Below are 25,197 nucleotides of genomic sequence, written 5' to 3'. Positions count from 1 at the left end.
GTGGGATTCCCACATTACCTCCGCAGAGCCAACGTTAATTAAATCATGAATGCTCTTCTGGCTTGTTCCTGTATCTCAGCTTAAGTTCTTTCCCTTGATGCAGTTGGAGCTATATCACACAGTAATGTACCGTAACTACCAGCGGAAGAACGACATGGACGAACCGCCACCGTACGACTATGGCTCTGGGGAGGAGGAGCTTAACAACGAGAAGAGGAGGAGCAAAGACCCTCAGTATGCAGCCATGGAGGAACAATTCTACCGTTACGGCATCAAGCCGGAATGGATGATCATTCACCGGATTCACAACCACAGGTACGGTGGGCCACAGTCACTTGTGCTAAAGCTACTCTGCTTTTCTTGCTGAAAATTCTGATTTACCGGTATTTATATGCTTTAAGACTGTGTTGTGTATGTTGAAGTTTTGATAAGGATGGAGATGTACACTACCTGATCAAGTGGAGAGATTTGCCATATGACCAGTGCACCTGGGAGGCTGATGACTTCACCGTCCCAGATTATGACAGTTTTAAACAAGCCTACTGGGACCACAGGTAAGCCGTTTCAAGTTTGGATGTAGATTTAGATGGTACGTCAACACGAATGTTGAACTTTCCTGAAGAGGGTACTAAATATTGTATGGCCTGAAGCTCTTAATCATCAGCCTTAGAAATTCAAGCGAAATATTTTATATTTATAATTATGCAATTGCATAATTTTTGCAATTTCTGCTTTTAGCATTTTTTTTGCTGCATTTTAGCAAAAAACAAACACATCCAAATTAAAATAGACAGTGTTGTGTTTATTTATATTTATATATATACCAGAATTAGTAAGAGTGTTTCAAATTTAAAGGTATAGTTCACCCAAAAAATTTAATAAATTGCTGTTAATTTACTCACCCTCAGGCCATCCAAGATGTAGGTGTCTTTTTTAATTCAGTGGAACAGTAAAGAAGATTTTTAGCTGAAACCGTGGTCCTTGGTGATTCATATAATGCAAGTTAATAGCTACCGTCACTTTGAGAGTAAAAAAAAAACATAAATAGGCAAAACAAAATTAATACCTGTAACTGAATATTATTTCAATTTATATTAAAATATAATTTTTTACAATACCTTTGGTTGAATGATTGAACTTTAGAAATGAAGTAAAAACTATAATTAATGGAAAAATGTACCTTGTTTACTGGTCATGCTCTAGAACGTATTTCATAGTATATTTTTTTAATTTTTTAAATATTAATGTGTTATATTTTAATGGTAGTTTTGCTATTTAGAATTAGTTCATGGTTTTTTTTACTACAATAACATTACAAATACATTTTTCGTTTTTATACGGTAAACTACATATCAGTTAAATAGGTCAAAATGATGACATGGTTGAAAGCCAAAACCACAATTGTAAGGCAGGAATACAGATATTTGATGTGTTTAAAACGAAACTGTTTATGCTAGGTTCACTTTATGTTAAATCGTATTTTATCTATATCTAATACGATAAACTTCTCACAAGCATTTTTTTCTTTTTGTGCCTCTAATGCTTAAAAAATAAAGTAATGGAACGCTATGTGTGAAAAGCACTTACACTCACACTTTTTCCAGGAATCAGGTGCTCGGTGAAAGTTATCACCCCCTGCTGTTTAGAAAGGGCAAGAGACTCAAAGAGGAAGGGAAGAGGAGAGAACCTCCACCAGACACTCCAGTTGTGGATGTGAGTTGCTATTTTGCTTAGTGTATTTTTGCCACTTTTTCAGTTTTCACTTTTTTTGCATAGATTGAATCCCATTATCACTCCCTCCCAAATGTATATGTCATTGGACACAGCCCACCATCAAGTTTGAACAGCAGACATGGTACATCGATGACACAGGGGGAACTTTGCACCCATACCAGCTGGAAGGCCTGAACTGGTTGCGCTTCTCTTGGGCCCAAGGAACCGACACAATCTTGGCTGATGAAATGGGCCTTGGCAAGACTGTGCAGACTATAGTGTTCCTGTACTCACTCTACAAAGAGGTCTGAGCACCACTTGAACTTTCTTTCAAATGCATTTGAGAGTGGAAGGAAACAGAGTGTAACTGAGTTGCTTGTTTCAGGGTCACTCCAAAGGGCCGTTTCTGGTCAGTGCGCCACTCTCCACCATCATCAACTGGGAGAGAGAGTTCGAGATGTGGGCTCCGGATTTCTACGTGGTGACTTACACCGGGGACAAAGACAGCAGGGCCGTCATACGCGAGAATGAGTTTACCTTCGAGGACAGCGCCGTCAAATCGGGTCGCAAGGTTTTCCGCATGAAGGTGAGAGAATGTTGTTTATTAACGTCAACCCGATGTTATAATTAATTCACAGTGAAACATTCTAATGCTTTTTACCATGTTCCAAACAAAACAATATTTTGCACCAAAACACTTTTTTGTTCACAAATTTCAAAGATGATTTTTACTGGTACCTAAACACATTTTTTCAGCATCCAGTATCCTAGCTTCTGAAAGGTTTAATTTAGAGATGCATTGTTTCTGATCAGAGTCAGTTGTTATATCGCACTTTTCCATCACAGAAGGACACGCCGATAAAGTTTCATGTCCTGCTGACATCATATGAACTGATCACCATTGATCAGGCCATACTTGGCTCTATTACCTGGGCATGTCTGGTTGTGGATGAAGCCCACCGACTGAAGAATAACCAGTCAAAGGTACAGAATTCAAGGAAAGATTTACATTTGCTTTGCTGACATCATCATAGTCATAACAATTGTAAAATGTAAATTGTATGTAAAATGTAATTTTTTTATTACTAATATTAAATATTTGATTTATAACCAGTTTTTATATATATATAAAATATAAATATAAATATATATATATATATATAAAAATATATATATATATTTTTTTTTTAATTTTCAAGTTTCAATTTTACCTTAGTTGTACATTGTTTAAAATCTAAAACATTTTCAGGTTTAAATTAGATTTTGAATAGCAGATTTTTCAGTGTCTCTGACTTTTGTGCCCGACTTTATATCGTAATATTATAATGTATAGCTTTAGATATTTTTAAGGTTACTTAATAAATTATAATCAATAAATCAACGCTCAGTTTTTCAGAATTCTGAATGGCTACAAAATCTACTATAAGCTGCTCCTGACCGGAACCCCTTTGCAGAACAATCTCGAAGAGCTTTTTCACCTGCTCAACTTTCTCACCCCGGAGCGCTTCAAGTAAGATTGCAGACTGCATGATTCACCTGGTGATTCATACTGTAGATCCGCTCGTAGAATAATGATCCCCCGCAGAGCAATCTCAGGGCTTATAATGGAACATGTTTTTCATATTTTCAATTCTATCTTCCCTTATATCCAAATGAAAATGTTGCTGCGCGCAGTAACCTGGAGGGCTTTCTGGAGGAGTTCGCGGACATCTCGAAAGAGGACCAGATTAAAAAACTACATGACCTGCTGGGGCCACACATGCTCAGAAGACTGAAGGCAGATGTGTTTAAGAACATGCCGGCAAAAACCGAGCTCATAGTGCGAGTAGAACTCAGCCCCATGCAGAAGTCAGTCATAGTTTGTCTCTTCCTAATGCTCAAGTTTTTTTTGTGTTTTTTTTCATTAATGTTAATTTATTTCAAGTAATAAAAAATACACAAATAATTTTTCCATTAACTCTGTTTCACATGCAAGATCATTTAATATTTTTTCTCTCACAGAAAATACTACAAGTTCATTTTAACACGGAACTTTGAGGCATTGAATTCCAAGGGAGGAGGGAACCAGGTGTCCCTTCTTAACATCATGATGGACTTGAAGAAATGCTGCAACCATCCCTACTTGTTTCCAGTGGCTGCAGTGGTGAGGAGGGGAGGGGAGGAGAACATATGGAGGCCCCCAAATTATACCACTGCTGTTGTTTATTTTTAGCACATGTAATGGCAATACAGTTTCTGTTTTATAAGACCTATTTAAAGGCTGAGAAGCTTTTGTTCAGGAGTGTATTGTTTCTTTGTGTCTGAAGCGAATCTGATGCATAATACTAGCCTTATATTACATTCTCTTGTTCATGGACAAAAAGTTCTGGCATATTAAAGTTGTTTAGGTCACCTTTATTTATATAGCGCTATTATACAATACAGATTGTTTCAAATCAGCTTCACAGTAATAAACAGGAGAATAACAGAATCAGTGATGCAAACGTCATCAAATATGATCCTTAAATGAATTATTTTACTATCAGAAGTTAATATCAAATGTTACAAAAGATTTTTATGTGATATAAATGCAGTTTTTTCTTTTTCATTCTATTCATTAAAGAATCCTGATAAAAAATAGATCACGGTTCCACAAAAAACTGTTATACTGTTATTATAATTTGTATTGATAATAATAAGAAATGTTTCTTGAGCATCAAATCAACATATTAGAATGATTTTCTAAGGATCATGTGATACTTTTTTTTTTTATTGTAAATGAAATAGAATTTAAATTGTAATATTTCATATTTAATGTGATATTTCAGTTTTTTTCACCAAATAAATGCAGCCTTGGTCAGCATAAGATATGGCATTATGTTAAAATAGTGTTTAAAATAACTTGATTTCAATAATGTTTTCATTTTTATGCATGCAGGAAGCTCCGGTCTTACCCAACGGTTCTTACGACGGTAACCTCCTGGTGAAATCCTCAGGGAAACTCACCCTGCTTCAGAAGATGCTAAAAAAACTCAAAGACGAAGGGCACAGGGTTCTTATCTTCTCTCAGGTATAGTGTGTGGTATTTATTCCCTCTTTTGAAGCTCAAAATGCCATGTGAATACGGACTTGCCTCTATTTCAATGGAAGATTAATTAGATGTAAAACTGTGAATAGAAAATAAAAGTGGAGCTCATTCATCTTTTAAATGGAGTTGACAAATGAAAAGGCGGAGCCTATATTTATCTCTGCTTTGTTGTTTAGTCCTCTGACTTTTTTTCCCTCCCATTTTAAATTGCCTGTGGAATCAATGCATCCATTAATTTGATGAATGGCACAGGTAAAGGGGGGTTGTCTCGATGAGACTTCATTTTTCCACCCTTTTCTTTTCTAAGTGCTTGAGAATAAACATACATATTAATGTTATAGTTGTTTCTTCAGTCTTTTAAGCTTGATTAAAGGGGAGTGCCGTACTTCTGTCCCCTCTTGTTGTTGTATTTTGCATGGATGGAATTAAGTATGAGCTGGCAAGCCAGGTTTGCTTTACATTGTGCTTAATGCTGCCATTTTCCCCTTTGTTGGATAACGGTATCTTTTTTGTTTGTGTCTTATCCTGCACTGTTGATCCCTCTCTCAGATGACAAAGATGCTGGATTTGCTAGAGGACTTCCTGGAGTTTGAGGGGTATAAATATGAGCGTATTGACGGGGGCATCACAGGGGGGCTGCGACAGGAGGCCATCGATCGATTTAACGGTGAGGATGCCGGCAGTAAACCTGCAGTGATGTCTGTGCGTGTGTGGGATAGTAGATACTAAGGCACTCATACTGACTGTGTGTCACCCTGTGTGCAGCACCCGGGGCTCAGCAGTTCTGTTTTCTCCTCTCTACACGTGCTGGAGGATTGGGCATCAATCTGGCAACCGCAGACACAGTGATCATATATGACTCTGACTGGAACCCACACAATGATATTCAGGTAATGCAAACGCCAGTGCTGGGGAAGTAAACTGTGTTGTTAAAACACTATTAAAAGTATTTAACTGCACTACAAGCTACTAGCAAAAACTGAAGCTATCTAAAGTGACAGTATTTTATTTTTTAATAATATGAATTGTATATATATAAAAAAAGATTATATATATATATATATATGTATATTAATATATATATAATGTATATATAATTAAATTTTTTCAATTGACAGTTTAATCTGGATGCTTAATGTTTACTGCTAGAAAATATGAAAATAACAATAACTATATATATATGTGTGTGTGTGTGTGTGTATACACTCACCTAAAGGATTATTAGGAACACCTGTTCAATTTCTCATTAATGCAATTATCTAATCAACCAATCACATGGCAGTTGCTTCAATGCATTTAGGGGTGTGGTCCTGGTCAAGACAATCTCCTGAACTCCAAACTGAATGTCAGAATGGGAAAGAAAGGTGATTTAAGAAATTTTGAGCGTGGCATGGTTGTTGGTGCCAGACGGGCCGGTCTGAGTATTTCACAATCTGCTCAGTTACTGGGATTTTCACGCACAACCATTTCTAGGGTTTACAAAGAATGGTGTGAAAAGGGAAAAACATCCAGTATGCGGCAGTCCTGTGGGCGAAAATGCCTTGTTGATGCTAGAGGTCAGAGGAGAATGTGCCGACTGATTCAAGCTGATAGAAGAGCAACTTTGACTGAAATAACCACTCGTTACAACCGAGGTATGCAGCAAAGCATTTGTGAAGCCACAACACGCACAACCTTGAGGCGGATGGGCTACAACAGCAGAAGACCCCACCGGGTACCACTCATCTCCACTACAAATAGGAAAAAGAGGCTACAATTTGCACGAGCTCACCAAAATTGGACAGTTGAAGACTGGAAAAATGTTGCCTGGTCTGATGAGTCTCGATTTCTGTTGAGACATTCAGATGGTAGAGTCAGAATTTGGCGTAAACAGAATGAGAACATGGATCCATCATGCCTTGTTACCACTGTGCAGGCTGGTGGTGGTGGTGTAATGGTGTGGGGGATGTTTTCTTGGCACACTTTAGGCCCCTTAGTGCCAATTGGGCATCGTTTAAATGCCACGGCCTACCTGAGCATTGTTTCTGACCATGTCCATCCCTTTATGACCACCATGTACCCATCCTCTGATGGCTACTTCCAGCAGGATAATGCACCATGTCACAAAGTTCAAATCATTTCAAATTGGTTTCTTGAACATGACAATGAGTTCACTGTACTAAAATGGCCCCCACAGTCACCAGATCTCAACCCAATAGAGCATCTTTGGGATGTGGTGGAACGGGAGCTTCGTGCCCTGGATGTGCATCCCACAAATCTCCATCAACTGCAAGATGCTATCCTATCAATATGGGCCAACATTTCTAAAGAATGCTTTCAGCACCTTGTTGAATCAATGCCACGTAGAATTAAGGCAGTTCTGAAGGCGAAAGGGTGTCAAACACAGTATTAGTATGGTGTTCCATTAGTATTAGTAAGGTCTGCCTCGCTGCCTGCTGTGAGTGTGTTTGCTTCGGTGCTGTAAGCTCCGTCTTAGCCTCGTATTTCTTTGTTTTGAACCATCATTTACTACAATTTGTAGTTGTTTATACTAAATACAGCTTACCCAACATCTCAGATTGACATCGCTAGCTTCCGTTAACTTACTACTAACACAACACGCTAATTCGCTACTGCTAGCCTGTTAACGCGCCACCCGTGCGCTCAGCTGTTTTATTTATTTATTTTTCTCTCGCGCGCTCGCGCCTTTGAGTTCAAAAGCTCAGGTAAGTAATAATCAGTCAACAAACACGGTGAGTAATGTCTTGTCCTGTTATTGTCACCTGCACTTCATGTCACATGTTTAGCATAGACTTCTCTGTTGGCAATGTAGGATTTATATGTGATAAATGTAAGGAGACAGTTAGGCTGACAGAGAAGATTTCAGAATTAGAGACACGCATCCAAACTTTAATTGAGGATAGTAAGAGTGCTAGAGCTTTAGATACTATTTTGGATGCGCCTAGCATAGTGAACTCTTTACATGATTCGGTTCCAGCTGAAGTAGAGCCTGTGCAGCCGGGCAAATGGGTGACAGTGAGGGATCGCTCTAGTCGCGGATCAAAAAACCACTCTTCCGTTCCGATTACCACAACAAATCGATTTGCCCCGCTCAGTGAAACACCCACTGAGAATTCTGTTGATTGTGCCCTAGTAATTGGTGATTCGATCACACGGAACGTGAAAATAGAGACACCAGCGAACATAGTCACATGTTTGCCGGGAGCCAGAGCGCCTGACATCAAAGCAAATTTAAAAGTGCTGGCTAATGCTAATCGTAAATTCTCTAAGATCATTATTCATGTCGGCACTAATGATGTTCGACTCCGCCAGTCGGAGATCACCAAAATTAATATTAAAGAGGTGTGTGAACTTGCAAGTACGATGTCAGGCACTGTAATCTGCTCTGGCCCCCTTCCTGTTCGCAGGAGTGATGAGATAGTTAGTAGATTGTGTTCACTGAATCGCTGGCTGTCTGAGTGGTGTCCGTGTAATAATATAGAATTCATAGACAATTGGAAAAGTTTTTGGGGCAAACCTGACCTGTTGAAAAGAGATGGTATTCATCCCTCCTGGGATGGTGCTGCTCTTCTATCTAGTAATATGGCTCATAGTCTTAGAGCTCAAACATGACAAATTGGGCACCAGGTCAGGAAGCAGACAGACTGGCTAAACCAACCGTCTGCTAGCGGCCTCGCGTCACCCAGGTCAGATAAATCCTATCACATAGAGCCTCTTTCACCTAGCTATCATCATATAGAGACTGTGTCTGTTCCCCGATTTTGGAAATCCAAAAAATGTTTAAACCCATCTAAGGTTAAAAATTTAATTGATGTTCAACAAATAAAAAACAGCTATAATACAGATGAGCAAATGCTAAAGCTTGGGTTGCTGAATATTCGATCGCTTACTTCAAAAGCACTCATTGTTAATGATATGATTTCAGATAATAACCTAGATGTGCTGTGTTTGACAGAAACCTGGCTAAAACCAAGCGATTACATTACTTTAAATGAGTCCACCCCGCAAGATTACTGTTATAAACATGAACCTCGTCTTAAACGCAAAGGGGGTGGTGTTGCTGTAATTTATAGTAATATTTTCAAAACCACTAAGAAATCAAGTTTCGAATATAATTCTTTTGAAGTGTTAGTGCTTAATGTAAAAATATATAGTAAAAATGATAAATCACGTTTGAGATTTGTGCTGGCTACTGTATACAGGCCACCAGGGCACCATACAGACTTTATCAAAGAATTTGCGGACTTTCTATCAGAGTTAGTATTGGCTGCAGATAAAGTACTAATTGTTGGTGATTTTAATATACACATCGATAATGAAAAAGATGCATTGGGTTTGGCATTTAAAGACATTGTAAACTCAATTGGAGTTAGACAACACGTGTCAGGACCTACTCATCGTCGTAATCATACTCTAGATCTAATATTATCACATGGAATAGATGTTGATGCCGTTGAAATTCTGCAGCAGAGCGATGACATCTCAGATCATTATCTAGTCTCGTGTAAATTACATTTAGCCAAGGCTGCAAAGCCGACTCCGTGTTACAAATATGTTAGACCTATCACTTCTGCTACTAAAGATTGCTTTATTAATAATCTTCCTGATCAGTTTCATCATCTCAGCATCCCGGATAGCTTAGAAAAACTTGATATTGCAACAGAAACTTTTAACTCTCTCTTTTCCAGCACTTTAGACACAGTTGCTCCTTTGCGCTTAAAGAAGATTAAAGAAAATAATCCAACGCCGTGGTACAACGAGCACACTCGGGCCCTTAAGAGAGCAGCCAGAAAAATGGAGCGCAACTGGAAGAAAACTAAATTAGAGGTATTTCGCATTTCATGGAAAGAGAGCTCGATTGCTTACAGAGAGGCTTTAAAAGCTGCTAGATCTGCTTATTTTTCAAACCTATTAGAAGAAAATAAACATAATCCTAGGTATTTATTTGAAACAGTGGCTAAACTAACGAAAAAGAAAGCTTCAAACACAGAAGGTTCCAAGCAGCACAGCAGTAATGACTTTATGAACTTCTTCACTTATAAGATTGATAATATCAGGGATAAAATTATAACTATGCAACCGTCTACTACAGTATCGCATCAGGCAGTGCATTGTAGTCTCCCTGAGGAAAAATTTGATTCATTCATTGCTATAGGAGAGGAAGAATTTACTAAACTCGTTAAATCATCTAAATCTACAACATGTATGTTAGACCCTATACCGACTAAGCTACTGAAAGAGATGCTTCCAGAGGTCATAGATCCTCTTCTTAATATCATTAATTCCTCTTTGTCTCTAGGATACGTACCAAAAAACTTTAAGCTGGCTATGATTAAACCGCTTGTTAAAAAAATGCAACTTGATCCTTCAGAATTAGTCAATTACAGGCCGATCTCGAATCTACCTTTTCTGTCAAAGATACTAGAAAAGGCAGTATCTTCACAACTATGTTCCTTTCTAGAAAGAAATGATATCTGCGAGGATTTTCAGTCTGGATTTAGACCGTACCATAGTACTGAGACTGCTCTCGTTAGAGTAACAAATGATTTGCTCTTATCATCCGATCGTGGTTGTGTCTCTCTATTAGTGTTACTCGATCTTAGTGCTGCGTTTGACACCATTGACCACAACATTCTTTTAAATAGACTAGAAAACTATGTTGGCATTAGTGGAATTGCACTAGCATGGTTTAAATCATACTTATCTGACCGTTATCAGTTTGTAGCAGTAAATGAAGAGATGTCTTATCAATCACAAGTTCAGTATGGCGTACCACAGGGCTCAGTACTAGGACCGCTGCTGTTCACTCTGTACATGCTGCCATTTGGAGATATCATTAGGAAGCATGGAATTAGCTTCCACTGTTATGCCGACGATACTCAGCTCTATATTTCTTCAAAACCTAACGAAACTTACCAATTCACTAAATTAACAGAATGCATAGCTGATATAAAAAATTGGATGACTCGTAATTTCCTACTTCTAAATTCTGAAAAAACAGAGATTCTAATTATTGGACAAAAAACTTCCTCACGTAATAACCTAGAATACTGTCTAACACTTGATGGCTGCTCTGTTAAGTCTTCGTCGTCGGTTAGGAACCTGGGTGTGCTCTTTGATACCAATCTTTCATTTGAAAGTCACGTGTCTAGTATCTGTAAAACCGCATTTTTCCATCTTAAAAATATATCTAAATTACGTCATATGCTCTCATTGACAAATGCGGAACAATTAGTCCATGCGTTCATGACCTCAAGGCTAGATTATTGTAATGCTCTACTGGGTGGTTGCCCTGCACGCTTAATAAACAAACTACAGCTAGTTCAAAACGCAGCAGCTCGAGTTCTTACCAGAACCAGGAAGTATGACCATATTAGCCCGGTTCTGTCAAAACTGCACTGGCTCCCTATTAAACATCGCATCAATTTTAAAATATTGCTGATTACTTACAAAGCACTAAATGGTTTAGCTCCGCAGTACTTGAGCGAGCTCTTAACGCATTATACTCCTTCACGTCTATTGCGATCTCAAAATTCCGGCCAGTTGATAATACCTAGAATATCTAAATCGACTGCTGGCGGTAGATCCTTTTCCTATTTAGCACCAAAACTTTGGAACAGCCTTCCTACCATTGTCCGGGAAGCAGACACACTCTGTCAGTTCAAATCTAGATTAAAGACACATCTCTTTGACATAGCGTTCACATAATACATTATAGACTTCTATAATTCAATGTTAGGCTGCATAGATTAGGTCAGCTGGAACCGGGAACACTTCCCATAAATCCTGATGTACTTGTTACATCATGAGAAGAATGGCATCTACGCTAATTTTAGTGTCTTTGTTTATCCCAAGGTTTTCCCGCAGCCTGCCGGATCCAGGCCGTTTCCAGATCTGATGAAGGACCTTCGCCTGGACCCGGTGTCAACGCAGTGCTGAAGTGCCAACTAGTCTCTCCCTATGGAGGATCCCTTTCCCACTCTACAGATAACGCGTCGTCGGGAAAACTCAATTTGCGTATCTACCCCGAATTGATAAAATAAAATAAAATTCTGAATCAAAACTATAAGGAAACACCAGTAATTTGTTTAGGTTTGGTTTGTAGGGAATTCCAAACCTGCACACATATATTCAAACGCACATAACTATAGAACCCGTTCTTAATGCGCATCTGAACGCCATCAGCGTTTCTCACAGGTTCGCGTTTAAAGTCTGTGTAGAGAGAATGGTGTCGTCTTGGCGGCCCCTAATTTAAAAACAAATGATCGTTGCGACGGAAGCGAATCAATCAAAACTAACTTTAGCCGGAAAATAACTTTATTAAAGAACCGCTATAAAGCCAAAACAATCTTACGTTAAATTATACATTTATCTCTGTAAAGCTGCTTTGAGACAATCTACATTGTTAAAAGCGCTATATAAATGAAAATGACTTGACTTGACTTGACTTGACTTGTTCCTAATAATCCTTTAGGTGAGTGTATATATATATATATATATATATATATATATATATATTATACATATAATATTGATATATTACATATTATGAAATCGTGTTTATAGCTCTCCATTATTTAATTATCACTTGTGTTTTTCTTGCTTATGTTCTTCTTTCACTTTGTCTTCTATTCTCTTTGTCCATGCAGGCATTCAGCAGGGCGCATCGTATCGGGCAAAATAAAAAGGTGATGATCTATCGCTTTGTAACTCGGGCATCCGTAGAGGAGCGTATTACCCAGGTGGCCAAGCGAAAGATGATGCTGACCCACCTGGTGGTGCGTCCTGGCTTGGGCTCTAAGACAGGCTCCATGTCCAAACAGGAACTAGACGACATCCTCAAGTTTGGCACTGAGGAGCTTTTCAAAGACGATGTGGAAGCTGCCAGGACGATGGGTAAGCTGAAGTGGTTTAAGATAAATGTTTCTGCACTTTGTTTGTGGATTTGGTGGATTCCAATAGTTCACATCCTAAATCTTTTTTGCAGGAGACAATAAAGAAGGAGAGGAGGTTAGTGTGATACACTATGACGATAACGCGATCTCTAAACTGCTGGATCGTAGTCAAGATGCCACTGAAGACACAGAAATCCAGAACATGAACGAGTACCTGAGCTCATTTAAGGTGGCTCAGTATGTGGTGAGAGAGGAGGATGGAGAGGTGAGATATGATGCTTTACTGTCTGTTCCTCATGCCTCTTTTTTATTAAACAAGGGATCAAAGATGAATGGTAGCTCATCCTTTCAGAATGACTACCTTAGAAATGCTTTATTTATTTGAGCCTTCTATCGAGAGGGCATAGTTTTGCAAGTTTCAGCTTTTTCACAAAAGCCCCTTGGAGTGTTGTTTGCTTATGGTTTTAGTATTATGTGCATTCTTCCTGCTGGCAGAAAAAAAATCTGATTATTTGGCATCTCTGAATTGTTTTGTTTTTTTGCAGTCTGACAAAGACAAAACGTGCAATGCAGGTTCATTTTTTATTATTATTAAAATGATTTGTCTTTTCAATTAAACAGTCACATCGGGTTGTAAATCATTTTCTTTATTTTGTGACCTGACGCACACACTGCTGGTCAACAGTTGGGAGTTTTTTTTTTTTTTTAAAGCTTTTTTAATACTTATATTTAACAAGGAGGGATTAAATTGATCTAAAGTGGCAGTAAAACATGTATAATGTTACAGAAGATTTCTGTTTCAAATAAATGCTGTTCTTCTGAACTTTCTATTCATCAAAGAATTCAGCTTTGCCATCCCAAGAAAAAAAAAAAAAATTATATTTATAAAATTGTAATAATATTTCACAATATTAATGTTTGTACTGTATGTGTATGTAATGTCATACAATGTACGCAGTATTTGGAGCTAGCAGCATTTGAAACATTTGAATTGTCAAATGTGAGTGAAGTGAGAAAGTGAGAAAGTCAGCAGTTTTGGACATGAATGTGTAAAATGTCAATTATTCTCTCATGTACCTATTGGGAGATGTCATGATAGAAAATTGTCCAGTTTTCCATCCCTTTTCCACACTGACAGACAGCTATTATCAATTTGAGAAAGTCTTTTTGGATCATGCTGATGCTTACATCATTACTTTAGCAACCCATATACTGTAGATACACAGCTGTCTGAACAAAGGAATTTAATTTCAGCAATAGAAAAATGACAGTGCAGACAGTAAGTCCTAAATATACAGATTTGTGGATTTGTGTGGATTTTCTACCTTGGAGTACCGTGGTATATGAATATGGTACTCATTCAGTACCTTGTTATATATCAAAGTACCATTAACCATACCTTCACTGTACCATGGTACCTTCTTTGTTGGGCCAAAAACCTGTATTAATGGAGGAAAGGCTTCATGTAGCTTAAAGGGACTAAATAATGCAAAAACAATTATATTATCTCATATACAAATCCCAAATATTTAGGATCATTGTTAGTCTATAATAATTATAATTATCTGAACTGAAGTCAATAAGCGGCCCGTGATGTATGATCTGTATTTGTGTTGGTGTTCCTGCAGGAGGAGGTCCAGAGGGAGATTATTAAGCAGGAAGAGAATGTTGATCCAGATTACTGGGAGAAGCTCTTGAGGCACCATTACGAGCAGCAGCAGGAGGATCTGGCCAGGAACCTGGGGAAAGGGAAACGCATCCGCAAACAGGTCAACTATAATGACGCCTCTCAGGAGGATCAAGGTACCCAAACACAGATGCTGACAGTGCTATAACTCAGCATAAAACTGCATATATATGTGTACAAGAATTTCCGTCTCAATCCTGTTCTCAGAATGGCAGGATGATCTTTCAGATAATCAGTCAGAGTACTCTGTCGGGTCCGAGGATGAGGATGAAGATTTTGAGGAACGACCTGAAGGTAGGCGTCCTTATTTACACACTTCTGTTCAAAAGTTTGGGATCAGTAAGATTTTTATCTTACTTAGAAATTAATACTTTTATTCAGCAAGGATGCATTCAATTGATCAAAAGTAACAGTCAAGATATTTCTAACATTAAAAAAAGATTTCTATTTCAAATAAATGCTGTTCTTTTGAACTTTCTATTCATCAAAAAATTCCGGAAAAAAGTTCGGAAATCTCGGTTTCCATATAATATTAAGCAGCTCAACAGCTTCAACATTTATAATAATAAAAATCAGCATATTAAAATGATTTCTGAAGGATCATTTGACACTGGAGACTGGAGTAATGATGCTGAAAATTCAGCTTTGCCATCACAGGAATACATTTTAAAATATATTAAAATAGAAATAGTAATAAATAGAAATTATTTCACAATAGATTAAATAAATGTAGCCTTGGTGAGCATAAGAGACTTCTTTCAAAAACATACAAATAAAAATCTGACCCCACATTTTTGGACAGTAGTGAATGCTTGATGGCAGACATCAAAGTACTTGGAGACTTTCAGTCACCTAAATGAGTTACTTTTCCTCCAGGAGGACGCAGACAATCTCGCAGACAGTTGAAGAGTGATCGGGACAAGCCGTTGCCGCCGTTGCTGGCTAGAGTTGGTGGAAATATAGAGGTGAATCTTCTTACAATATTATGAAAAGTGTATTGTGTAATTCCTTTCATCAGGTGAAGCTTTGGCTATTTACCTTTGGGATTTTAGGTATTGGGATTTAACGCCCGGCAGCGGAAAGCCTTCCTGAATGCGATTATGCGCTGGGGAATGCCCCCACAAGATGCCTTCAACTCTCACTGGCTGGTCCGTGACCTGAGAGGGAAAAGTGAAAAGGAGTTCAGGTATGTGTGTGTCTCTCTCTGTTATAGTCTGTTCATATTTTTCCTGCATTTTCATTCGTTGGTCTTTATTCTTGTGTGTTTTTCAGGGCTTATGTGTCTCTGTTCATGAGGCACCTGTGTGAGCCGGGGGCAGATGGAGCAGAGACATTTGCAGATGGGGTCCCGAGGGAAGGCCTGTCCCGCCAACACGTTCTCACCCGGATCGGTGTCATGTCTCTGGTGCGCAAGAAGGTGATGAATTACTTACTGCATTTTACGTGCACTGTTTTGATGGAATTATTATATACTCCTGGGCAAAAAAAACAAAATGGGTCAAAATGGCTAAACACCAAGCTTTTAATTGTCTTAACCACAAATTATTGGCTAGGAAATTAACAAAATTTAAGCAAATGCACTACTTTAAAAAGCCACCCATAGAAAAATGTATTGCTCAGAGGCTTAGTTGTGATTCCCGTATATCTCTTATTTTAGTATCAACAATATCTCAGATGTTTCTCCTAAAATTCCTTAGGATAAATACAAGTAGACACAAATGAGACATGAGAAATGTTTGAGAGAAAAAGAGCCAAAACTGAGAATGTGGTAGAAGAAACATAGAACATCTCTTTATTGTCTTGCTGCAATCTCTTTCAAGACTCCATTATAGGAATATTTTATTGCTCAGAGGTTGCTCTTTTTAAGCTTAGGAGACTTAGCTGTGATTCTCAAATATCTCTCATTTTAGTTTCAACAGTGTCTCAGATGTTTCTCAAAAGTTCAGAGAAAAAGGAGTCCAGAATGAGAATGGGCTGTGAGAAACATGGGAGATATCTTTATTGTCTAGCAAAGGTTGCTCTTTTTGTATTATTATTATCATCATATTATTATTGTTATTATTGAGATTTTGTCTGAAACTTTGGAGGAGACAAATATGAGACCACCGGGGTCTTTAGTTTAGGAGAAAAATCTGAGCACATTGTGTGATATATTGAGGTCTCTTCTAAACTTTTAGAGACAAATATGAGAGCTCCAGTTTCTTTAGCTGAGGAGAAAAATATGAGCATAGTGTGTGATGTTGTTGAGATCTTGTCTGAAACTTTAGAGGAGACAAATGTGAGCGATGCAGAGTCTCCAGCTAAGGAGAAAAGTATGAGCACAGTGTGTGATGATGATGAGATCTCTTCTCTTTAAAAACTTTAAAGGAGACCAATATGAGAGTGTTAGAGTTTTTGTCTCAGGAGACAAGTGTGAGAAGCAGGAGACTCAAGCAAAAGTCTCCTTTTGATGTTAAAGTAACCTCATTTTTGTTTAAGAGAAACATTTGAGATGTTAGTGATCTCATTTCCTCTGGGCATTGCTGTCTCAGAAAAACATTAAAGGCAGAATGAAGTTTTTGCAGATAATGGGAAGTTGTGTGTGGAGTGATGAATCACAATGAAACACGAGTTGCATGGTGATGCTACAGAGCTGTGTCTTCAAAAATCTGCTGAGAAATATTATAATAAATGCATCTTTACCACAGTGAAGCATGGAGGAAGAGGTGTCATTGTGTGGGAGCCTTTTTAGCTGCTGGTATTGGTGAGCTACTTCACTGTGAATAGTCATTTAATGCTTTGGAGTGCAGGAGAATATTGGAGAATGGCTTGCTTCCCACAATTGATCAGATGTTATTTTTCAAAAGGACAATGTTCGTGCAGTTATTTTATCTACAGTATTTGTGCTAATTTCCTGACCAGTGATTTGTGATTAAAATGGTTAAGCCCATTAAACTGTTGTAATTTAATGTAAATTTAGGTTGTATAAACACACACGAAGATTAAGATTAAGGCAAAAAGGTAATATTGTAATAAAGGGGACATATCATGAAAATCTGACTTTTTCCATGTTTAAGTGCTATAATTGGGTCCCCTGTGCATCTACCAACCCTGGAAATGTGAAAAGTGACAACCCAGTAACCCAGTTGTTTTGGCTAGCCTTTCTCTGCAAGCATGTCAATTAAGCCGATCAGATTTCGCTCCCCTTCTGACGTAGGAAGGGGATCTTATTATAATATTTCCACCCCTTAATCTGCATGTTTCCACCCATGGGGGCGCCATTTGGTTTATAATAGTGTAACAGTTCTAACGCAATGGCAAAAGTTGGAGCAAAGCATGCAAACTGTTCTGTGTCGCTGCTGCACAGACGAGCACAAAAAATATCACAGGTGTCTTATAAAGACCTCAGGGAACTGTCAACTTGTGTAAAAGTTCAGAAACATCCAGGTCCGTCTAAAAGTTGCAACCTCTTCCTGAGTCTCTCTGTAAGGCTGCACTCCGCTACTGGTTATTGTTGAGATTTGACTGAAATTCGCTTTTGTTATTGCAGGTGTTGTGCCGAATTTCGACCCCCTGCCAAATTATTACCCCCCTCGTTGAAGTCAGTACCTGATTGCCTAATCCTAACCCCACCCCTAATCCTAACTCCTCCCCAACACAACTAATCCTAAACCTACCAATACTAGGGGGGTAATAATTTGGCGGGGGTCGAAATTCGGCACAACACCTGAGTCTCCAATAGTATCCGAAGCTCGTGTAAACAATCGGCCCCTTCTGAACCAGGCTTGGAGCAGCAGCTCATTTGCATTTAAAGGGACACACACAAAAACGGTGCAATTTTGGTCACACCCAAAAAGGGGCAACTTTGTCAAGCTATAATAAATTATCTGGGGGGTATTTTTGAGCTGAAATTTCAGACACATTCTGGGGACACCATAGATTTATAATGCATCTTGTGAAAAGGAGCATAATATGTCACCTTTAATAAATCCAACGGGTAATCCAAACAGGAACATAGCAACATACAATACATCCACTAAAGACAACACCGGACACTTAACTGACAGAGAACCGAACATACGGTACAGTATATACTGGTGATGATGATGGTGATGATTGAGTTCACAGCTGAACATAATTCAGTGTCCGTGACAAAGGCGGACGATGACGAAACACAACGAGTCCAAAGTAAAGTGATTGTGACACCCAGGAGTGTATATGAACTGCATAAATATGTATTGTTTGCAAATTATGTTTAAATACCCTTAAAAACCTATTTTGATTTTTCTAGCAATACATATTAAATATGCATCCAAATTAAGCAGGCCTTTAAAATTTAAATAAAATACATATTTAAAAATAAAATAACATTTATTTTATTTTTAAAATAAATTTGACAAACGAAAACTACTTACATTTTCTCTTGCTCTTGTTTTTTTTGTGTATGTAGGTTCATGAGTTTGAGCATGTAAATGGGAAGTTTAGTACACCAGATTTGATTCCTGTGGGATTGGAGCTGAAAAAACTCACTGAAAGTGTCTCATCGGACCCCAATACGCCTGTTCCTGCCAGTCCGGTTCCGACTCAACCCAGCACACCTGTTCCTTCAGGTGTGTGAGAGTGTATGTGTTCTATATAATGAAATGCTGGTGGTTTGTGGTTAATTAGACAGTAATATTTGCTTTTTGTTTTTTTTTAACAAAAAAGATAAGACGGAGTCGGTGTCCGGTTCTCAAGAAGACAAGGAGATTACAGAACCAGAGAGCACCAAATCACTGGACCCTGAGGTCAGACTGAAGTCATCAAGAAATATCTCCTCTATCTCTCATTTCACTTGTCTTTATTGAAATGTATCTCTTCTCACATCAGCCAGTTATACCAGAACCCTCCCCTGCACCAGAGAAGACCAGTGAGGGAGAAGAGTCAAAGAGCGACAGTCCTGAGGAGAAACGAATAGAAGAGAACGAGAAGAATGACACCCCTCCTGTTCCTTCAGATTCATCGTCCAATCAAGCACAGCCGCCCACTAAGCCCAGTGAGCAGTCAGCCAATCAGACACCTTTGGGTAAGGATTCTTCACCATGCATATAATGATTCTATTAAACATTTCTCTCAATAAACAAAATATTGAAACATTTTGTGTATTTAAGACTGCGGTAAAGGGAAAGAAACTTCTCCGGAGAGAGGGGAAAATAAACCCAGCCCAGTAAAATTAGACGAAAAGGAGCAAAAACCAGGTCAGTATTTGTGGCATTTGTTTATGATGCTTCCAAAAAAAAGAAAAAAAAGAATAAAAGGGGTCACTGAGATTGCAGATCCATTTTATCTTTAAATTAGCATCTTAAAATGTGCACTTTCTACACAATAGGGCCTGAAACGGGTTTTTTTTTTCAACCAATGGTCAGTAAAAAGAGGTGTCTTCAGATAGTTTGTCTCCCTCAGGAGGTCAAAATAAATATTACTTGTTTTATGTTCTATTCATTTTCTTTGCATTTTGTTGTGAAACCCTGCAACCAAAATGTCTGAATATTGTTTAAAACCCTGATTTGTGATTTTTGTATTTTTCTAGCATTACAAATTATACAGACATCCAAAATAAATAGATAAAAAATAGAATAAAATAAAATAATTTGGGACCAATTATAAATTGTGACCCAATAGATTGTGACCAAATGTTGGTTTGTATTTATTGATAAATTTATATTTCCCATAAATAAAAGTAAAAAAAGTAAAAAAATTCTGCTTCCTGACAATTGTTTTTATTTTTTGCAGCCATTCCTGATGATTTAAAGTCTGAAGAACAAATTGTGAACCAATTGAATGGAGAGAAAGATGCGAGGGACGACACAGACGAGAGCCACAGAGATGACAAGAACAGCATCAAGACTCGGTTCATGTTCAACATCGCAGATGGAGGATTCACAGGTGAGTTGCAGTCTTATTGATGTCGTTCTGATTTGCTGTCTCGTGGACAGCGGATTCAGAATTCTATGCAGATGGATGTGCATGATTGTTTTTGTGTGTTCAGAATTACACACACTGTGGCAGAACGAGGAACGCGCAGCTGTGTCATCTGGCAAAATATACGACATCTGGCACCGTCGCCATGACTACTGGCTGCTGGCTGGCATCGTAACGTATCCTTACCTGTTCTTTTCCATAGAGCTTTTGAGCTGTCTTGATGTTGCTATAATAATGGTTTCTATCTTACTGTAATTTTTACTGTTTTTCTTTTTGTTGTTTTTGTTCTTTCCTTTTCTTAATGTAGTTACAAGCATAACTGAGTGTCTAATGCTCAAAGGCTGCATTTATTTGATCAAAAAGATATTAAAAACAGTTAAAAATTAATAATTGTTAATTTATTTTAAAATGCAGGGTTCGTACAAGGTGCTTAAAGTACCTGAAGTGCTTGAAATTTACTTTTTGAAATTTAAGTCCTGCAAAACCCTTGAAACCAGCCATATTTATGAAGAGGTACTTGAAAAGTGCTTGAATTATTGAAAGACAATATGTATGAAATTAGAGTTACATTTTTTTCTATGAAACTATATTTTCATGCAAATAGAACATCTGATAAAGATATAAAGACATTTTGCATGACTACGAATGTGATATTGCTTATAAATATCCAAGTATATGATACAGCTTTCATTCATCAGGTCAATCATATAATAAAATCATAAAATATTATTCATGGGGGAAAAAATCAGTTTGAATAAGGAAAGCAATATCTTTGTCATAGCATGGTTAACCATTAAATGGTTAATGGTGCCACAGTCATTGCATACTTTGCATGTGCTGCACTTTGTTTTATTGGTATATGTTTATTTATCTGTTTATCTTTTTTAGAATTTGAAAGATAATACAAATTTTGTTTTAAAAAGTGATATCTTTGACTGAAGTCCTTGAAAACCAAAAAAGTAGAGCTCGAAAAGTCCTTGAAAGTCCTGGAATTTCATTTTACAGTATCTGTACGAACCCTTAAAATGTAATTTATTCCTGTTATGACAAAAGCTGAATTTTCAGCAGCCATTACTCCAGTTGTCAGTGTCACATGATCCTTAAGCAGGGTTCCCGCGGGGTCTTAAAAAGTCTTAAAATGTCTTAAATTCTGAACTTTAAATTTAAGGCCTTAAAACGTCTTAAAAACAGCCAGATTTTCATCCGCGGTCTTAAATTTCATTTAGTCAGGTCTTAAAAAAGATTTTACCCTCGTTCATTTCCAGAAACGCTGGCCGCAGAAAGTTATTACAAAGTAATACAGCAAGCGTTTTTCGGCGGTGGAAATCCATTAGCCACTAAAACTTTTTTGTCATTGTGGAGTTGCATAGCAACGACAGACGCCACGGGAAAATCGGACCGAATTTTACTATTAATAATAAAAGATAAGCTAAAGTGTATTGTAAATGTCACTAAATCATTTTTTATAAAAAGAATGAGTCAAAAAAAGATAAATGAAAGTCTGAAATATGTGAGGTTTATCTTTTATAAAAACCTTTTTTTGTCAACTTTATTTGAACTTGTACATGTTAGTATATAACATGTTGCAAGACACTTTTAAAATCTGGCTATCATTTTTAATCGTATTATTTTAATGTTTATGTTAGTGTGTATTGATGCTAATTTTATTTGTTATTTGCTGTTTTTCGACATAAAACTTGGTGAATTGATTTCATTGTGTAGTATTAGTACTTTTTGAACAGGATTCTGTGATAACAGTGATAATTTTTGGCACTATAATAATTAAATGAAATGTTCATGCCATTTCATCTCTAGTTATGATCAACTAAAATCAACTAATAATTATGTGTTTTTACAGTAGGCCTATAATATGCAAAGTACAATTTTCTATAAAAACATTATATCCGATTCTGTTCTTTTCTCTGACACGCGTTGTTGGGTCCTGGAAGGTTACTAATGTGATTGCTTTATCTGTGAATTAAGGTAAAGCTTTTTCAATTACTGAATTCATTGAAATAAAATTAATTCTTTGATTTGAATATTTTTTGGCAATGCGTCGTGTAGGTCTTAAATTTCAATCTTTATGGTCTTAAAATGTCTTAAAAAGGTCTTAAATTTGACTAACTGAAACCTGCAGGAACCCTGTTAAGAAATCATTCTTATACAGTATGCTGATTTTGTGCTCAAGAATCAATTCCTATTACTATGAATGTTAGAAACGGCTGAGCTGCTTAATATTTTTGTGGAATTCAAGATACATTTTCAGCATTCTTTGATGAATAGAATGTTCAAAAGAACAACATTGATATGAAATAGAAATCTTTTATGCATATAAATATAAAAATATTTAATGCATTCTTGCTGATTCAAAGAATAAATAAATAAAATTACGATTTTTATTTTTTTTAAATAGCTCAGTGTTCTTTAAAGTGCTGTTTTTCAATACACACACACACACACACACACACACACAAATCTTTACCACTTTGGGTTGTGTGCTTTATTGCAGTTGTGTGTACAACCTTTTTAGTAAATAAGGTAATCCTTAACCAGGTACTCTCAGACATGGCTATGCCCGCTGGCAGGACATTCAGAATGACCCACGGTACACCATTCTCAATGAGCCTTTCAAGACTGAAATGCACAAAGGGAACTATTTAGAAATGAAGAATAAATTTCTCGCCAGACGTTTTAAGGTACAGGTTATTATGTGTTTTATTTGAATTCAATAAAAAGAATCTATCATTTTCACGTATTCTTCATTCACGTTTTAGCTCCTGGAGCAGGCTTTGGTAATCGAGGAGCAGCTACGGCGCGCAGCGTACCTGAATATGACTCAGGACCCCAGTCACCCTGCCATGGCCCTCAACACGCGTTTCGCAGAGGTGGAGTGCCTGGCTGAGTCCCATCAGCACCTCTCCAAAGAGTCCTTGGCTGGTAACAAGCCAGCCAATGCTGTGCTGCACAAAGGTGTTATTCTAAAACATAAAATTAACACCCTGATGCTTGGAAGCTTTATAAACCGAATAAAAACTAAATGTACACTACTGTTCATGAGTTTGGGTTCAGTAAGATTTTTAATGTTTTTGAATTAAGTCATCAAGACTACAGTTTAATTTTTTTTATTTATAATTATGTTTTTTGAATTTTCATTATAATACAAATATAACAAGACATCACAAAAAACAACACAAAAAATACAATACAATAAAATAAAGGAACGCCAATAGCTCAGATTTTTATATAAAACAGGACTACACCATAATAAAACAGATTAGAAAATAAAAACAAAACAATAAGATATTTCAAAAAGACAAAGGTTCAATGTCCAGAGAGTTATATAATTACAAAATTCCTTGTAATATATTAGGGCGAATATGAGTTTCCAAATAGTCCAGATATGGGGTCCAGACTTTATAAAACTGGCATGTTTTTTTAATACATAGGCAAGATGCTCCAGAGGAATTAACTCAAAAATGAGCTTATGCCAACCTTTAAGAAATGGAGATTTATCACTGATCCAATTAAGAAAAAACTGAATATTATACAATGTCTTATTAGCAGATGAAACAATGCATCCGTTAGATATACCCAACACCAGTGACACTGGGTCAAAATCCAACTGAATATTAAAGATCTTTTCACATTTTAAAATGTAATGTATTCTTGTGGTGGCAAAGCTGAATTTTCAGCAGCCATTACTCCCGATCTTCAGTGTCGCATGATCCTTCGGAAATCATTCTAATATGCTGATTGTCACTTGTTGCCATGTAGTTAATGCAACCTTTAGGAAGATGCGTGACGCAGAATGAGCGATAATATCATACTTTTAATGAACATGATGAGAACTCAGGCACTACACGACCAACATAATGTTAACGAGAGACTCTGAATTGAGGAAGACAGAAGGCATAAATACACAGTGGAAGGTAATCAAAGGAACAAGGAACAGGCGCGCAACTAATAAGAAACCATGACAACTAATGAAGAACTCGGGCAATGACAATGAAAAACCTAATATTTTCATTATTTGATGAATAGAAAAATGGTTCAAATTGTGATTTATTTAAAATAGAACTCTTTTGTAACATTATAAATGTCTTTACTGTCATTTTTGATCAATTTAATGCATCCTTGCTGAATAAAACTCTAACTCCAACTGTAAATTTCTTTGATAGTTTTATTTTATTATTATTATTTTGATATTCACTGGTGTTGTTTCAGTGTTGAATCAGCTGGAGGAGCTGTTAAGCGATATGAAGGCTGACGTGACGCGGTTGCCCTCCATGCTTTCGCGGGTCCCACCCGTGTCCGCCCGGCTCCAGATGTCAGAGCGGGGCATCCTCAGCAGGCTCACCAGCCGGGGCAACGAGCCGCCACCTCAGCAGGTGACACGTCTCTTGCCATATGTGTAGTCCATACAATATGAATAATAAATGGGCCTTATGTGAATGAACCTTTATATTAGAATGTTCTGTTTCATCTCTCCTAAGCCTTTCCCTCAGGGCTCTTTCAGCTGTTCTCAGATGTATAATAGCAGTTTTGCCGGAGGGTTCCGTGGACCTGGAGGCACAGCGATGGTGAACTACAGCCAGATGCCCCTGGGGCCGTACGTCAGTGGTTAGTGGCCTACATTAGTCTTGAAATGAATATTTTGTTGTATGAATATCTGAACATGCAACATAAAAAAAGAAGAAAAAGAATATAGCCTCTGCTTTCAAAAAAAAATAGAGCCTCTGCTTTTTTAAAATCAACACTTTGAATTGTAAGTTTCATTAAAACAGCAACATTTTGAACAAAAAACTGATATATACAGTACTGTGCAAAAGTCTAAGACATGTTAATACCCCCCCAAAAAAATGGTTTTAAGTCCGTTATTTATATCTTTTGCTGTA

At 37.3% G+C, this 25,197-nt stretch overlaps 1 protein-coding gene across 2 annotated transcripts in view; it reads left to right on the top strand.

Annotated features, from left to right (window-relative positions):
- Positions 1 to 25,197, top strand: part of chd5 (chromodomain helicase DNA binding protein 5) — a 42,353-nt gene that overhangs the window by 14,989 nt on the left and 2,167 nt on the right. The window contains exons 11-39 of one of the 2 annotated variants that reach the window (XM_084396149.1): positions 104 to 315; positions 423 to 554; positions 1,605 to 1,713; positions 1,827 to 2,018; positions 2,099 to 2,299; positions 2,560 to 2,697; positions 3,102 to 3,223; positions 3,388 to 3,561; positions 3,715 to 3,856; positions 4,631 to 4,762; positions 5,330 to 5,447; positions 5,546 to 5,670; positions 12,430 to 12,676; positions 12,768 to 12,940; positions 14,304 to 14,478; positions 14,591 to 14,656; positions 15,239 to 15,327; positions 15,415 to 15,548; positions 15,635 to 15,779; positions 18,792 to 18,951; positions 19,049 to 19,128; positions 19,211 to 19,406; positions 19,492 to 19,578; positions 20,114 to 20,266; positions 20,370 to 20,478; positions 22,866 to 22,998; positions 23,077 to 23,272; positions 24,527 to 24,690; positions 24,796 to 24,922. In XM_084396149.1, coding sequence (XP_084252275.1) covers positions 104 to 315; positions 423 to 554; positions 1,605 to 1,713; positions 1,827 to 2,018; positions 2,099 to 2,299; positions 2,560 to 2,697; positions 3,102 to 3,223; positions 3,388 to 3,561; positions 3,715 to 3,856; positions 4,631 to 4,762; positions 5,330 to 5,447; positions 5,546 to 5,670; positions 12,430 to 12,676; positions 12,768 to 12,940; positions 14,304 to 14,478; positions 14,591 to 14,656; positions 15,239 to 15,327; positions 15,415 to 15,548; positions 15,635 to 15,779; positions 18,792 to 18,951; positions 19,049 to 19,128; positions 19,211 to 19,406; positions 19,492 to 19,578; positions 20,114 to 20,266; positions 20,370 to 20,478; positions 22,866 to 22,998; positions 23,077 to 23,272; positions 24,527 to 24,690; positions 24,796 to 24,922 — 4,231 coding nt within the window. Of the gene's footprint in view, positions 1 to 103; positions 316 to 422; positions 555 to 1,604; positions 1,714 to 1,826; positions 2,019 to 2,098; positions 2,300 to 2,559; positions 2,698 to 3,101; positions 3,224 to 3,387; positions 3,562 to 3,714; positions 3,857 to 4,630; positions 4,763 to 5,329; positions 5,448 to 5,545; positions 5,671 to 12,429; positions 12,677 to 12,767; positions 12,941 to 14,303; positions 14,479 to 14,569; positions 14,657 to 15,238; positions 15,328 to 15,414; positions 15,549 to 15,634; positions 15,780 to 18,791; positions 18,952 to 19,048; positions 19,129 to 19,210; positions 19,407 to 19,491; positions 19,579 to 20,113; positions 20,267 to 20,369; positions 20,479 to 22,865; positions 22,999 to 23,076; positions 23,273 to 24,526; positions 24,691 to 24,795; positions 24,923 to 25,197 lie in introns of both variants that reach the window. The other variant, XM_084396148.1, reaches the window with a different exon arrangement.

This window comes from Rutilus rutilus, assembly GCF_951802725.1.
Source record: "Rutilus rutilus genome assembly, chromosome: 22".
In the NCBI taxonomy this organism is placed as follows: domain Eukaryota; kingdom Metazoa; phylum Chordata; class Actinopteri; order Cypriniformes; family Leuciscidae; genus Rutilus; species Rutilus rutilus.
Note: the sequence above shows the minus strand (reverse complement) of the source record. Positions and strands in the feature narration are given on the sequence as shown.